This window comes from Austrofundulus limnaeus, unplaced genomic scaffold (assembly GCF_001266775.1).
Source record: "Austrofundulus limnaeus strain Quisiro unplaced genomic scaffold, Austrofundulus_limnaeus-1.0 Scaffold91, whole genome shotgun sequence".
In the NCBI taxonomy this organism is placed as follows: Eukaryota; Metazoa; Chordata; class Actinopteri; order Cyprinodontiformes; family Rivulidae; genus Austrofundulus; species Austrofundulus limnaeus.
Genome location: NW_013952493.1, coordinates 1213028 through 1228639, shown reverse-complemented (window position 1 = coordinate 1228639; position 15612 = coordinate 1213028). Strand labels below are relative to the sequence as shown.

The 15612-nt window shown below is 38.4% G+C and overlaps 3 protein-coding genes across 5 annotated transcripts in view; 2 read left to right on the top strand and 1 right to left on the bottom strand.

Annotated features, from left to right (window-relative positions):
• Positions 1-5747, top strand: part of paf1 (PAF1 homolog, Paf1/RNA polymerase II complex component) — a 7122-nt gene extending 1375 nt beyond the window's left edge. The window contains exons 2-14 of the mRNA XM_014012470.1: positions 1577-1609; positions 1748-1840; positions 1936-2057; positions 2175-2241; positions 2331-2432; positions 2523-2628; positions 2954-3022; positions 3275-3378; positions 3459-3575; positions 3696-3824; positions 3969-4074; positions 4467-4551; positions 5023-5747. Coding sequence (XP_013867924.1) covers positions 1577-1609; positions 1748-1840; positions 1936-2057; positions 2175-2241; positions 2331-2432; positions 2523-2628; positions 2954-3022; positions 3275-3378; positions 3459-3575; positions 3696-3824; positions 3969-4074; positions 4467-4551; positions 5023-5447 — 1558 coding nt within the window. The 3' untranslated portion in view covers positions 5448-5747. The remainder of the gene's footprint in view (positions 1-1576; positions 1610-1747; positions 1841-1935; positions 2058-2174; positions 2242-2330; positions 2433-2522; positions 2629-2953; positions 3023-3274; positions 3379-3458; positions 3576-3695; positions 3825-3968; positions 4075-4466; positions 4552-5022) is intronic.
• Positions 5737-8833, bottom strand: gmfg (glia maturation factor, gamma). Its single transcript, XM_014012471.1, has 8 exons — positions 8824-8833; positions 8208-8319; positions 7746-7842; positions 7600-7649; positions 7467-7516; positions 7055-7137; positions 6496-6569; positions 5737-5979 (listed from the first exon to the last, which is right to left on the bottom strand). Exons 2-8 carry the CDS (start codon positions 8208-8210, stop codon positions 5908-5910), a joined length of 429 nt encoding a protein of 142 aa, XP_013867925.1. The 5' UTR covers positions 8211-8319; positions 8824-8833; the 3' UTR covers positions 5737-5907.
• Positions 8834-10191: 1358 nt separating this feature from the next.
• Positions 10192-15612, top strand: part of samd4b (sterile alpha motif domain containing 4B) — a 13373-nt gene continuing 7952 nt past the window's right edge. The window contains exons 1-9 of one of the 3 annotated variants that reach the window (XM_014012468.1): positions 10192-10496; positions 11467-11794; positions 11870-11972; positions 12092-12562; positions 12649-12891; positions 13955-14064; positions 14374-14460; positions 14815-15088; positions 15242-15327. In XM_014012468.1, the coding sequence (XP_013867922.1) occupies positions 11777-11794; positions 11870-11972; positions 12092-12562; positions 12649-12891; positions 13955-14064; positions 14374-14460; positions 14815-15088; positions 15242-15327 (1392 nt within the window). In that variant the 5' untranslated portion in view covers positions 10192-10496; positions 11467-11776. Of the gene's footprint in view, positions 10497-11466; positions 11973-12091; positions 12563-12648; positions 12892-13954; positions 14065-14373; positions 14461-14814; positions 15089-15241; positions 15328-15612 lie in introns of all 3 variants that reach the window. The other 2 variants (XM_014012467.1, XM_014012466.1) reach the window with 2 other exon arrangements.

Here is a 15612-nt window from a genome sequence, read left to right as displayed (position 1 = left end):
TAGGGTTATTAACAAAGTTCATGTACTCAGACCAGTAATATTTGGGGTCACAAGTTTTTGCCATGGATATTTTGTGGGTCAGAAGATAAAAAGTTTGGGAACCACTGTTCTATATAACAGTAGTGACAAAAGAAAAAAATAGTTATTTAGTGTTTGTGTGTGGTTTTTAGTCTGCAAGTCTATAAAAAGAAGACCTAACATTCCCTGACGTCATGCAGTTTTAAGCTAAGATCATCTTTATGTTGAGAACTGATGGAGCTATAGCTGTCTTGGTAAAACTCTGTGCATCTCGTGCTCAGAGTATGACCCACAGCTACTACCACACCAAATTTTAGCTTAACATTTGTGAGTCATTTTTGTGTTGACAAGTAGATGTGGCATCCATCTTGGACTGAATTGACTCCAAACTGGTTCTTGGTGCGGCGCCACCACAAGCGATGAATGAACAGGTTGTTCACATGGTGTAGTTTGTTTGAAACAGTGCAGTGTGAAAGTGAACCACATCAGCTGAAAATGTGAACAAATGTTGCGATTTTGGTCCCCAATCAAACCAAGTCTACTGGACTATCAGGGGTGAATATGACCTTACTCAGCCGTTTTGTTTTGTTTTTTTCTCCTGGTCCATATTTCATAAAAGGTGGAAAAAAAACCAATCAGTAACCATCAATATCGTAACTGGAGTGGTTGTACACTAAAAATATTTGCTCACCCATTCAAATGACTGTGCCCCAGTGCACAAGTTCCACTAAAGACATGGATGGCAGAGTCTGGTGTGGATGAACTTGACTGGCCTGCAGAGTCCTGACCTCAACCCAATAGAAAACCTTTGGGATGAATTAGAACGGAGACTGAGAGCCAGGCCTTCTTGTCCAACATCAGTGTGTGACCTCACAAATACGCTCATGGAAAAATAGTCAAAAATCCCCATAAACACAGTCCTAAACCTTGTGGACATCCTTCCCAAAAGAGTTTAAACTGTTCTAGCTGCAAAGTGTGGACCACCATCATATTAGGAATGGGATGTCATTTAAGCTTATATGTGAGTCAAGGCAGGTGAGCGAATATTTTTGGCGATATATTATACCTCTTATGGGTGAAACGGTGGTTAGAGCTATTTCCTCACAACAAGAAGGTCTGCCTCCCAGCCTGGGTTTAGAGAGCCATTCATGGCAGTAGTGGTAGTGTGATGTCAGTAGAGTTTAATTTAAAATCTACTTTTCCACACATCGTGAAGTATTTAGACATTTATTATTCTAAATTTTCTAAATGATATCTTTGGTTTTTGTTAACAGGTGTGTAACGGGGCAAGCTTAATGTGTCCGGTTTGAAAAAGAGTGATGGATGTGGAAGGTGATGATGGATATTAGAAAAATGTCTTGTAGCTTCTAATTGGATTCTCTGGCTGTTATAATGACATTTTATCACCTTTCCATTCATTATCACACAATATGACAAGCTTAGAAAGTTGATAAATGGGACATTAAGGGTTTTTCATTTTTAAACATTGATGTCACTTTTTTGCAGTTGTTTCTGAGAGATGGTAACGCTTCTAAAATATAAATCTTGTCTTTTCCAGTCGTTCATCTTCTCACAGATCTGTACCAGAGAAGTAAGTGTATTTGTTTATTAATATAAAGTATTATCTGTTTTGTAATCGCAGTCATCATGTTTTGTATATATGAAAATGTCTCCTAACTTCAGCTGATCTGAATTTATTTTTTATTTTTTTATTTTTTGCCAATGACAGATCAGGAATTGTTTGTCGAGTGAAGTACTGCAACAGTTTGCCTGACATCCCCTTTGATCCCAAATTCATCACATATCCGTTTGACCAGCACAGGTTATCTTACTCACTCATCTATTTTTCTTCTATATTCACTGTTAGGTAAATGAACAAAAGACGCATATTTGTGTTTTTTTTTTCTGTTCTGGTAGGTTTGTACAATACAAAGCCACGTCCCTGGAGAAGCAACACAAGCATGAACTCCTGACTGAACCAGATCTTGGAGTGACCATTGACCTCATCAACCCAGACACTTACCGCATCGATCCCAATGGTAAGTTTCTGAAGGCTCACCCCATGTGCTATTTTTTAATTTCACTTTTGATACAGAAATAGAAACTTTGAGCTGCAAATACTTGTGTGAACTCATCTGATATATTACTATTTTTAGTCTTTTTGGACCCTGCTGATGAGAAACTGTTGGAAGAGGACATCCAGGCTCCATCCAGCTCTAAAAGGTAAGGCCAGCAAATATGTGAATTTATGACTTATACTTTTTTTTTTTCATACTTATGTTTTGTAACTCGGTTTCTTCTTGATTTTTAAGATCCCAGCAACATGCCAAAGTAGTGCCATGGATGAGAAAAACAGAATACATTTCCACAGAGTTCAACAGATACGGTGTATCTAATGAAAAAGTGGAAGTCAAGTGAGTTTGATTTTCTAACACAAGAAAACTATTGCACCATGTATTTATTGTGTGTGTGTTTTATGTAAGCCTGGTATTGTTTCTATTTAGGATCGGAGTTTCAGTCAAACAGCAGTTTACAGAGGAAGAGATCTACAAGGATAGAGACAGTCAGATTTCTGCTATCGAGAAGACGTTTGAAGATGCACAGAAAACTGTAAGTCAGCATATTTTCTGACTGCACTTAATGTAATTTAACATTCATTGCATTTTAAAATGCTCAGAGAGTTACATAGAAACAGTTTGGTTCTGTTCACGGGAACTTTCCAGGAATTTCAGGAATTTTTGCATATGCTTTGCATGCACTTGTTTTAATATAAACCGGATGCACACACAAACACACAGCTAGTGTTGTGTGTGTTTGAAGTACTGTTTGAAATAGTCTGCAAATCAGTTTGTTGGCACAGAATAAAAATTACAACGTCAACTATGGTAGTTTTTGTAATGCCTTGTAATCATAAGGTTGTTGTTTTCATTGACAGATCACACAGCACTACAGCAAACCCAGAGTTACTCCTGTGGAGATCTTGCCCGTGTTCCCTGACTTTAAGGTGGGCTTACAGCTTAAAAGATGGATTTTGCAAACTTTTTTCCTAGTCCTTTTAGATAACTAGAAAATAAATACCTAAAATATATGCACTTTAACAAGTGGAGGGTAAAAAAAAAACCAGCAAGTTCATATTAAAATACAGAAACTTATTACAAAAAATGACAAATTTTAATCTATTGATGTGACTTGTCATTTAAAGGTGCTACTTTGCAGATTTGAATAATGATTTTTCATGTATTTTTTTGTTCCTCAGATGTGGATCAACCCGTGCGCTCAGGTCATCTTTGACTCTGATCCTGCACCTAAAGACTTTTCTGGTCCAGCAGGAGTGGAAATGATGTCTCAGGCCATGATCAGGTCTCCACTCAAGACGAGCTCTCCGTTTAAAAGTCTAACTAGTTTTTTTCCACAGTCATTCATTTGTTTGTTCCCCACAGAGGAATGATGGATGAGGAAGGAAATCAGTTTGTGGCCTACTTCCTGCCCAATGAAGAAACCCTCCGTAAGCGAAAGAGAGACTCCGAGGAGGGCGTGGATTATATGGCAGAGGATCTGTGAGTGAAAGAGTCCTAGAAAGATAAACGCTTGATGTTATTTTTGTACACTTTGAAAAAACAGCACACAAGTCTGTACTAAACATAATAAGAACTCTGTCTTCCTTTTTTGTGTTTCAGCTATGATTATAAGATTGCAAGAGAGTACAACTGGAATGTCAAGAACAAAGCAAGCAAGGGTTATGAGGAGAACTACTTCTTTATCTTCAGAGATGGAGACGGTGTTTATTACAATGAGCTGGAAACAAGGTTAGTGCTTGATTTTATATTAAAGTTAGAAACAATTGTTTTTGATTAACAAAGTGATGAAAATAAACGAGAGAGTTTGTAACAGTCTTCCACATTTAAAAGAGAAAAGGCGTTCCTTTACATTAATTTTTTTCTGACCTGCAGGGTGCGTTTGAGCAAGAGGAGAGCCAAGGCAGGAGCACAGTCCACTACAAACGCTGTGCTGGTGTGTAAACACAGAGATATGAACGAGAAGGAACTGGAAGCCCAGGTGAGTGCGAGGATTTGGTTTTTATAAGTTTGTGGACAGAAGGGTTAAGTGAACTCAACAGTTTTTGGTGAAATTATAACTGTTAAGTTATAATTACACAATATTTATTTCCTTGTAAAACAAAAGATACAGTTAATAAGAAAAGCCTAAAGATTTTAAAAATATATATTTTGTAATAAATGGGAAAAAAATGGAGGAGTGTTGTATTGTGGTTGTACATTTTTACAGTTTTCATTAAAAAAGGCAGTTTTCAGTCATTAAATACCTGCTGGGAATTTTACTATGTATGCTATACTAAATAAAGAAACATAAACTAATATGTTAAAAAGTCATAGAAGCATGTTTGGACTTTTGAACTGATCACTGATGATTCTGTCTTCTGGGATGTTCAGGAGGCACGTAAGGCTCAGCTGGAGAACCATGAGCCAGAAGATGAGGAGGAAGACATGGATATGGAGAAAGACATGCAGGACTCTGGTTAGTCTTCTTTTTTCATTACAGTTTGTGACATTTTTATTGAAGTATTTGTGGGGTTTTGTTCCTATTTTCAGTTTTACATTTAGAAGATGTGAAAAAGAAAATGTGACAAAACTTACAATAATGTTGGGATAAGTTTTGTGGGTAAAATACAGAAACCAGTTTTTACAGATGGATGTCAATGATTTAATGAATCTTAGCTGATTCAGTTCATGATGAACTGACGTCGCCCCATTGATCAAAGTAATTCCTAAATAAAAACAGTCTCCTTTTACCATCAATGTTCAACAGTTTTTCCCCTGCTTAAGGTTTGTTTTCAGTTAGAATAGCTCTTTTTGTGCTAAGTTAAAGCCATAAGCATTATAATCCATACTTGTCACTTTTTGAAAGGTTTGTTTTAATTTACAAGAACTGAAATGTTAACAACTAGCGTATTCATTGATTCAAAATGCTGTGGTTGTTCTTCTCCAGGTGACGAGAAAGAAAAGGGCAGCGGCAGCGAAGCGGAGAACTCGGGCAGTGAATCTGAGAGGGAAGACGAAGACCAGGAACGAAGCGGAGAGGAGGACGAGGAAGACGAGGACCGAGGGAAAAGGCGCAGGAAGGCGAGTGGCAGCGGCAGCGACAGCGGCGAGGAGAGGACCAGAGAAATGCGAGACGAGGAGGAGATCTTCGGCAGCGACGACGACAGCGACGACAACGAGCCCAAGAACTCGGCCAGGAGCAGCGGGGAGGAGGGCAGCGGCAGCGAAGACGAAGAGGAGAACAGGAGGGGCAGCCGGAGTCGCAGCGCCTCCCCGGCACACAGCGACCACAGCAGCGACCACTCAGAGGCCCAAGCTCAGAGCGCAAGTGAGCGAGGGTCCGACTCCAGTGATGCCAGTGACAGTGAATAATATCTGCAGCCTGTTCAGCACAATGAGGACCACCTGTCGTCATCTGTCTGTCCGGCTGTTGGACACTGTCCTGAAACACAGTGGGTTAGTCTGGGGCTGCAGCTTCTGGACTTCAAAAATAATCATTTGGACTTTGAGACATCTCTTTTCAATCCAGCTTTTTTTGTAGACTTAAATCACACTAGTAGCTGTTTTTACACCATTCCTTTGTGTTGTCTCAGTTCAATATCATGTAAAAATATCTTTGTTCTTTTTGTTTTTGAAACTGATAAATAAATTACAGGTCACATTTTAGACAAATATTGTTTTTTATGTGCTTTTTTTCGTTCTAATTCATACATTCACTGTAGGAAACATCAGCTGCAAAATTTCACAAAAAATGAATGAAGTGAATACTTAAAGCATGGAAATCAAATAACTGTCACAAAGGCTGATAGAGCAAATGATGTTGGAGATGGATTCAGCGGAAAAATGCCAGCTGGTTTTTCAGCCATTCTTCTGTCAGGTCATCAACATTTCTGGTTTCAAAGACCTTTTGAAAAAGAAAAAAGTAGACAATGACACAAATTAAAATACAAATAAGACGATGCCTTAAAATACAGAAAATTTCATCAATATTTGGGTGGGGGGAGTGGTGGCACGAGTTAGGTTTGAATCCCAGGAATGCAAAAAAACGTGGGTGGGAAAGGTGAAGCTATTGCCTCCACCCTTATTTGCCTCATTGCGAGCCCTTGAGCAAGGCCTTAACCCTCCAGCTGACCCATGATGGCAGCCCTCTGTTCCACGTGTGCTTACATGTGCAATGGGGAAATTTTCAGTTTATTTTGCCATTGGGGATATACATATGTGTGCTGATTGAATATCACCATCTCATACGTTCACAAACTGTGCAGTATGAATAGCTAAACTTGAATATTAAAGCTTCAGAGTTTGAGAAATTCACTATTTTGAAATTTTCAATTAGTATTTCACCATTTTTTAATCATTTTACTTTAATAAAAAAGTTAACTAAAACTAAACTAAATTAAAAAGCATTTTTAATATCTACCTTTGTGAGCTCTGCAGCTTGGACCAGTCGATTCTTGCTGCCTGCGTACATCATCTGCTGCTCGGGTTTACATCCTGGACAAAAGAGATGGACATGTTCTTAGGTTGTGGCTATTTAATTGAACACACATGAAAAAGTAAAGTCTTGGAAGTCCACCACTAAAAAAAACTGATTACGCTCAGAACTTCTTCATTTCAAGCTGAAACAAAGAGTTTTGTGGAACAACAATGAAGAACTGCAGGGTTGACCAGCAGACAGGTATGTGATGTGAAACTCCTAGAAGACAGCAAGAAACATTTAAAAGCTCTTTTTTTTTTTGATGCTACAGATTCAGAAAACATGTTGAGTGCCTATAATTGTGTTCTTGCTGCAGTTTGATTGTGACACTTCGTTGTGGGTTTTTTTTTTTTTCGGCCACTGTTCAACAACCAGACAGTTTGATTAAACTTTATGATAAGAATAAACTGGTTTTCAACTTTAGCTTTATTGAAAAAAACTTTACTCAAATTCTAGGAATGCTGAGCTGAGCGTTCTTTGGTTCCAGAGACTAACTTCGTACCCATTGGACTGGAAAAGATGAAGCAGAGGGGGTAGGACACCCTCCCGTCGTCATGGATGTATTTGTAGCTGTAGACAATAAATGTAGACTTCTGTCAAGGAAGTTCAACCTTTAACAAGAGTCAAAACACATTTCTGCAACAAAACAATTGAAAACTCTGAATTTCATTTTAGATGGGTGTATTCTCTAACAGTGTAAACCCCTGATGAGACTCTTTTTGTGGGGTTTGCATCTGGGCTGTAGGCTTTACAGACACCAGTAGTCTAAATATTGTTTCTGTACATGAACTGAAACATGTCCTTTTATTTGCCATGACTACTTTGTCCTTCTTAGCCTGGCAGACCCCTGCACCTTTCGCCCTAAAGAAAACAGGTAAAGGTTCAATTTTGTCATTATTTAAATTTCAGGATATCTGGGCTGGCGCTCTGGAAGCTCATTTTTCAGGTCATCCATTGAAATATCCTGGAAATCAGAACAAATTAATTCATTACCATCAAAGCAAAATAAAAAAAAATCTCAAACTCCACAATAAGAGATGAACTTGCCTCATATTCCTCCTCAAGGATAACAAGCTGTTTCTCCATGTCTATTTTCACTGGAAAATAAAAACCATCATAAAGACTGCGATGTAATTTGTATTGGATTTTAAGCTGAACAATAATAATTATGATTATCAGTATGCAGTACTTACTGAGTATGGCGGCATTGTTGGTCTCTTTCCGAAATCTAAATTTTTTCAGTTTCTCTTTTAGACTTTCATCCACTTCACACACAACCAGGGAGCTTGACTGTCAACATATCGAATTCAACATTAGTCAGCGGTCGTTTCTAAAAGCATCTCTGTTTTTAAAAGAAGTGAACTGGCCTTCAGAGTTTATAAATTATTTTTTTTAGAAGACCTGCTTGCACATAAAAACAAAAAACATAAAAACCAAGTGAACCATCCACAATAAAAGCAGGAAATGTTTTGCACCAGTGTGCAAGAATCTAGTTTCCTGTTTGAAACTGCAAAGAGGTTGGCTGTCTTGTGCCCAAATCTTTAGGTAAAACATATATTATTAGAAACAGAAATGTATAGAAGTGAAACGATGAAGCACCACAGATCTCAGCAGCAAAGAGAAAGCTTTCATATCGTAGCATCAGTGTCACTCACCATTCTGACAGGATTCTTCTCAGTGACTTCAGGCTGACGCCGCCTTGTTGAAACAGTTGATGGCAAACAGCTACTGTCAGGAGAACCTCCTTCAAATGTTACAGGGGGAGGGCTGACACATTGACGGAGCGTGTCACAAGGCTGTTTCCCCTTTTCTCTGACACAAAATGACACTGTTGTGCAAGCTCAGCTCTGGATGCTGTTCAAAAACTGTTAGTGTTATGTTTCTCGAACGCAGGAAGATAAAAAACAGGCATAAAAAGACTGAAACAGGTGTAAATTTATTAGACTTTTCTTTCACTGTCAGATTGGTTTATTTTTTTTAACAATTTAAATAGATTACTGTAACAATATAGAAACTTCCAACTGTGCAAAAAGGTCTTTAAAGCTTGTAAAACCTAGACAACAAAGGTGAGTTGAAATCTTTGACGTGAAAAAACACCCATGGCATCAAAAACAAAAGCCATCAGTCCTGCTCCTCCTGTGCTAATTCTGGTTGCAGGTTCACATTTTTGGTCTGTTGCCCTACATTCTGCAAACTGATAACATCACATCTCCAATACTATAGCACTGCAGATAAATAGGTGACAGAAGCGTTTGCTGGAACGTGACAAACCTCTTGTACTTTGAACAGCCTGGCCTTCTGCTTCTTAATTTTCTCAAACTTGGTTTTCAGTCTGACAGATATTTGTGACCATGCGGCTCACCACTGACAAGTGATGACACACAAATTCTGCAGTTAGGTGAAATAATAACAATAATAAAACATGTTCCTCTGATAATATTTAGGTTCAAGTGGGAGAATTAACAGGCTTTCCAACATTATAAGATTTATTGCCAAGACGTTACTACAAAAATTTAATCTACCAAACATAAATTCACTCACTTTTTGTGCTACGTTTGTATTTTTAAAGCCTGTCTAACTTCCTTTTAAAGCACATTAAATCATTACAAACAGTCTTTCACCCTTGGATACAGATACAAGCAAATGAGGAATGCTTTAATTAAATATTGTAAAACTTCTCAGCATTCCCAAAGTGTTTAGAACAACTGTCTTCACTGTTTAACCTTCAATACAACAACCACTAAGCAAACTGGTTTAACATATAATCAAACTGAACTAAATTCCTCCTGACAACTAAGAACATTCCAGAAAGCCAGAAGAGATTTAAAAATATCCACAATCAATAATTCAAAATTATCAAGAATGTACCTGATCCCAGTCGTGTGCATTGGAATTTCTGTACCACTCCCAGTGTTGTATAAAGTACCACAAAGTGATACTTGAGAAAAAGTACAAGTACTTAATTACTCAAGTAAAGTATGGATACCCAAAAATTCTAAAGTAACAACGTATTTGTACTTAGTTACTTTACAACACAGCTTTCTTCTTATAGAATGTACAATGAAAGAGATATCTGATAGGAAACACTTACATTTTGGGTATCTAAATTTTTGTTGTTACTAGTTTAATCTGTTCTATGTGGAAATCAATCCCTATCTGGTTTCTGATAGTTATCCAAATTGTGTTTTGAAATTTGTAATTGCATTGTTGTTGCTGGTTAGGTTAGGTTTTCATTCAAAATTTTATCCAAACTTTAATATCTAAAATGCATTTTTAACTTGTCAGCTTGTGAATAACACATATTCTTAATGACATTTTTAGTCAATTTTATTAATAATCAATCTCCATTAGAAATAATTGGAAATGCTTTGGTTTTTACGTTTATAAAATTAAACTTATGACTGGTTAAAATGAGATTATAGATATCTGAAGTGTGGATTTCTCACAGCAAGAATCTGTTTCAAAAAAGGCATTCTGAATGTCCAAAATGTTCATTGATTCGATGGAAGTTTTGGCCCCGTTTGAAGTAGTCTAACTATTATATGATAAATTGGCTTGCTATACCGTACGAATGGAACTTTTTAGCCATAACGATGGGTGGGAGAAAACTTTACGTACGTGCTGACGTACGTTCTTGTGCCCACGTCTTACGTCAACTCAAAATCGAAGTGGATTTCTCCAGGCGTACACTCCTTATTTTTTGTATTCCAATTAGCATTTTTGTATATACATTCTTTAAAGTTTTATGTTTGAAACAGCGAAGGCATATTACTGCAATGGGATATTCTTGAGGATTCCTACGTGTGGAATGGAAATCTACGCTTCTTCCAGCTAAGCCAACGTAACTGCAGCTGTTAGCTCCTTGCTATCACTACTCATACGGTCGAGCTAGCTATGCATTAGCATTTTAGCCTAGCTCCCTGGCCAGAAACAAATGAGAACAGGTAAACAAATATTTCGATTTCCTATAATACATCGTCATTCGGGAATCTCACGTTTGTGTTTCAGCCGTAACTTGTTCTCGATTTAAAATTAATTTTGACTGCTCAGTTTTTTTCGCTAAGACCGAACTACCAAACGGAGGAGTAGCAACCGCGTCAACGCAAAACAATACAAATCCTGACTCTCTCTTCAGACTAGGCCGACCGAGGGCTAACTCCAGTTTACCGACACCTGCTTAGCTACCTACTGAAAAATATCGCCTAGTTCAACAAGGACTTTTTGTCCAAAGCTTATAATTTACACTGCTCTGTCTGTTTTCAGTCAGTGTTACAGCTTTTGCTATAAAAAAAAGATACTGGTACCCGTGATGGGAGTTTCCAGCTTTGACATCTGTTTAACATTATTTTAAAATAGGGATTCTTTAAACTAAATGCTTGTCTTCATGAGTAGCTGATAACTTTTTTATGTCATAAACATAGATCTTGGATGTTACTATTTTAATGGTACCTTAGTTTTGTTTGTATTTTGTCATCATAATTATTATTGGATTTTTATGTATACAGGTTAAATAAGATTAGTTTTATTTATACGTGTATATTTCTCTTTTTGATCTGTTGAATTCCCCAAATGTTGTGTGTTGTTACTGTTCAGTAGTTCTTTTAAACCAGGTTAATGCTGCATTCCTTCTCAAAGCTAACATTTATATTGTAGGTGGTTACCCTGTGAAAATTGAGCTATTATCTCTAACTAATCTATTAATTATATGCACTCACCACATAGCACCGTCACCCTCATTTTTGTTTTAGTTTTTTTAATCAGAGGTTGGTAAATTGGAAGTGCAGATTTTACAGCACTTTCAAAATTAGTGTCATGAATACAATGCGTTTATTCAGTTTTATTAGCTGAGATTTAAAGACTATATCATGCATTTGGTGAATCATTTTGTTTTTCGTTGTCTTGTTGATTTATTAGGGCAAAGATGATGTGATCACGATTATGCCAGAATAAAAGAGCCTTTCCTGTTTTGGGTCATTACCTACTGCAGTTGACACATACTTGGAGCCTCAAGACATCGTCTCAAAAATCCATAAAGCATTCCCGCTCGCAGTCCCAGCAGCACCTGAACCATGTGAGGTCCCCTCGGTCAAGTCTGAGGGGATCCTAGGACTGTTGAATCGAAAACCCCGCTGTGCGGGGGGAGACTTTTCCTGTCTCTGTCTGAAGGAGCAGCCTAACCCTCCCTATCCACAAATTCCTGTTCTCCTTACCAAGGAGACACGCCATGATGTTCCGAGACCAGGTAGGTATCCTCACAGATTGGTTCAAAGGCTGGAATGAATGTGAACAGACGGTGGCGCTCTTGTCCCTCCTGAAGAGGGTGTCCCGCACCCAGGCCCGCTTTCTCCACATATACCTTGAACACTGGCTGGCAGACTGCACAGAGATCCACATCCTTGAAGCTGAGGCCAACAATGCAGGTAAAGGTTTTTTTTTTTTTTGTTACAAGCATAAAACATCATTTTTAGGAAAAAAATGCAAAACTAGTTTTAATGAGATATTAATCTCTATATATGTGGTGTTTTTCTTCTACCATTAGCAACTGTCAGCCAGTGGCATCAGGAGCCTAAAGAGAAAGTGGTGTCCTTGCTGTTATCCCATTTGCCTCTACTGCAGCCACGCAATTGTGAGGCCAAATGTGAGTACATGAAGCTGCTGCAGAAGGTGTTGAGTCACACAATTGAGAGCAGCCTCTTTGTGGAAGAAAGCAGACAGTTGCTCTCCTATGCACTCATCCACCCTGCCACCACTCTGGACGACCGGACCACACTGGCCATGTGGCTAAACCACTTGGAGGAGCACCTTTCTAGTGGCTATGCATCTCGGGCTCCATCTAGCCCGTACCATCCACGCCAAGGATCTGATGAATGGCCGAGTTCTGCTGAGGCTCTTGATCCTGGCAGCGTTTGGCATGATAAGTCTCCTTCATCTAGCACGTCTCCTGCAGGCCAGAATGGACACATGGCTTTCCCAGGCAGGATGCCCTCACCTATTAACAGCAATAATACAGGTAAGGTTTACAATTAGCTTTTTACTTTTTAACTAAACAGAAAACCTGGAGGAGTATTATTCATTCGTGAACTGTTCTGTTGCCAGGTTTGGTTGGGCAGATGCAGCCTAGTCCACTGAAGAAGTCCATGTCCAATATCCCTTCCAGTCCTCAGACTTGTGGTTCTGAGTGGATAAACCAGGATGACACGGGTGGGCGACAGAACTTCATCCCAACAGACCACGCACCTCTTTCACCCCAAAGCAGTATAGCCTCTTCAGGCAGCGAGCAGACGGAAGAGCAGGGCTGCTCTCGCAACACTTTCCTAGAGGATGGGAGTGGCATGAAAGGTCAGAGTTCATCACTTACAACAGCCAGTGTACCACCACCATTTGGCTCTGGTAGAAACTTTAGATTTTTTATTGTTTTTATTTGGTTTCACTTCATCTTAGTTATTATTTTAGTGGCGTTTTTGCAACAACACAGACAAGCAAGAAGAAACCTTTCTTTACTTCATTAACTAGTGAGTTGAGTTTACACAATAAAGCCAGTGATACAACTTTAGTCAGTACAACATCAGTCACGCAACGTGTCCATTTTCAACAATTCAACTGTTGTGTTACAGTTATCCAATAAAGTAAAGCAGGGCTATTCAACTGGCGGCGAGTGACCAAAGTTCGGCCCGCCAATTGGTTCTTTCATCTCTTAAGCCCAAACCCCTGGTTTTCTACTTTTATCACTCTAAGTTCTTTTAGTTAGACACAAACATGTTTGGTATCTACAGAAACGTCAGAATCTTGGCTAGAAGCTGGTAGAAACCATTTCTATGAACACTCAAGACAGTTAAAACTACAAGCAGTTGAAGATAAAATTATGAAAGTGAAGTTTAAAAATTTGGCAAGTCAGAGATGTCAAAATACTAGTGTCAAATAGGAGGCATAATGTGTTCTTTTTGTTTTTGATAATGTTTAATTATCACTACTTTTATAGGGTTCTGTATGTTGTATTTATGATTAAATTCAGCAAAATAAACTAATTCAAAGGTAACAGATCTTTGTAAAACTTGGTTTATTTACATAATAACTTTAATTGCTGGATGTTCAGCCCCTCAGCTGTTGACCGGCAGTAACTGTGGCCCCCGGAGCAATTTAGTTGAATAACCCTGAAGTAAAGCATAGTTTTATTTCTAAGAAAAAAAAAATTTGCAACTCATCTGCCTCCCAAAACAAGTCAAAAAACATTAGCCTCAATTTATTTTCTTAAAAACAAAACTGACATAACATAAAAGATTAAACAAGTTTTGTTTCAAAATATTATGAAAAAACTACAGATTTATTGAGTTATGTGCTGTTAAGACATGTAATCTTTTGACAGTGTGCCTCTTTTGAACTTTTTCCATCTCTTTTGCTCTAGATGTTCCTGCCTGGTTGAAGAGTCTTCGGCTTCATAAATATGCATCACTATTCTCGCAGATGAGCTATGAGGAGATGATGATTCTCACAGAACAGCATCTAGAATCTCAGGTGGGAAAGCCTCTTTACCTTCACTGGACTCAGACTTTGATTTCTCTTTAGTTCCTCTCCTGCAGGCCTCAGATTTGATGATACATCAACTCTCAATGAGGCATGAAATTAAACAATGCACCCTACAGTTATATTGAGCTTGTCACACATAATACAAATTGTCTATTCCCCCCCCTTTCCTTTTCTTCTTGTCTTTAATAAAACAGATGGTGATTAGGCTGGTTATTTAGTGACTAGATAAATTGCTTAGTGTCCCCTCCAGGAGTGACTTTTCAAACCATCCTGTTATTTCTCATCCCTCCTTTTTAGAATGTCACTAAAGGAGCACGACACAAGATTGCCTTGAGTATCCAGAAACTGCGAGAGAGGCAAAGTGTTCTCAAGTCTTTAGAAAAGGTAATTCAAATGTTGTTATGCTGAAAGAGCGGCGACAATTTCTAAAGTTTCTTTCACTTTTCTGTATCAAAGACACTCGAGTATTTTTTCCTGTGACGATCTTGTGATACTTGATTTAGCTCTGTTGGGAAATTCCCATTCTGCTTATTAAAAAACAAACAGTGAAGTTGTTAAATGTCCAGACTCTTCATCTTAGATGCTTCATTGGAAAATGTTTGCTTCACTAAATAGAAAGTACAGATTTGCAGCTGAGAAATCTTCCAACCCACTCACAGTGAAACAGTTTAAATCCTAAGTGTGCAGCTCTGATCGAATTACACGGCACGTGATGCTAATATTGCCTTCCGTTTTTAGGATATCTTGGACGGCGGAAACCTGCGCAATGCCCTCCAGGAGCTTCAGCAGATCGTTATCACGCCCATTAAGCCCTACAGCCCAGCCAGCGCAGCACAGCTTGCCTCGGACGTCTCGACGTCCTCGTCAGACGTCACAAAAACAGCAGCAGATACGGAGGCGGCGTCAGAAGACTTCCAAAGCAACAACCAACCCCCCTGTGATGGAGACTCCTCAGTCACACCGGTCTCAGATGGTGACATTGCCGGACAGTTTACTCGTGTTATGGGTAAAGGTAAGAACGTTACCAAGATTGTATTAGATTGTTTTCTGATTTGTTGTTCCAAGTGAAAATGACCTTCTCTTTTTTTTTTTTTCAAGCTTTTATCCTTAATATAAATATACTGGGTTGTTATTTGATTTATGAACCCTTGTTTTTCTGTTTCAGTGTGCACCCAGCTGCTGGTATCAAGGCCAGATGAGGAAAATATTAGCTGTTACCTTCAGCTTATAGAGAAGTGTCTGACACATGAAGTGAGTTTTAAGTTACTGTTGCTTACTAACTTACTTAAAGGGGCAATATTATGTATTTCTCAGGCATACAATTAAATTCTGTACCATAATAAAGTATGTATGTCACCTTTAGCTGTTATTAAAATGCTGTTTTTATGTTTAAATAGAAAATAAACTTATCTTCTCATCACTTCCTCTTCTAAACACCTTGAAATTGGCCTCTGTCTCTTTAAGAACCACCTTCCGCTTCTATCTTGCCCATTTCGGTGTGTGTGTGTGTGTGTGTGTGTGTGTGTGTGTGTGTGT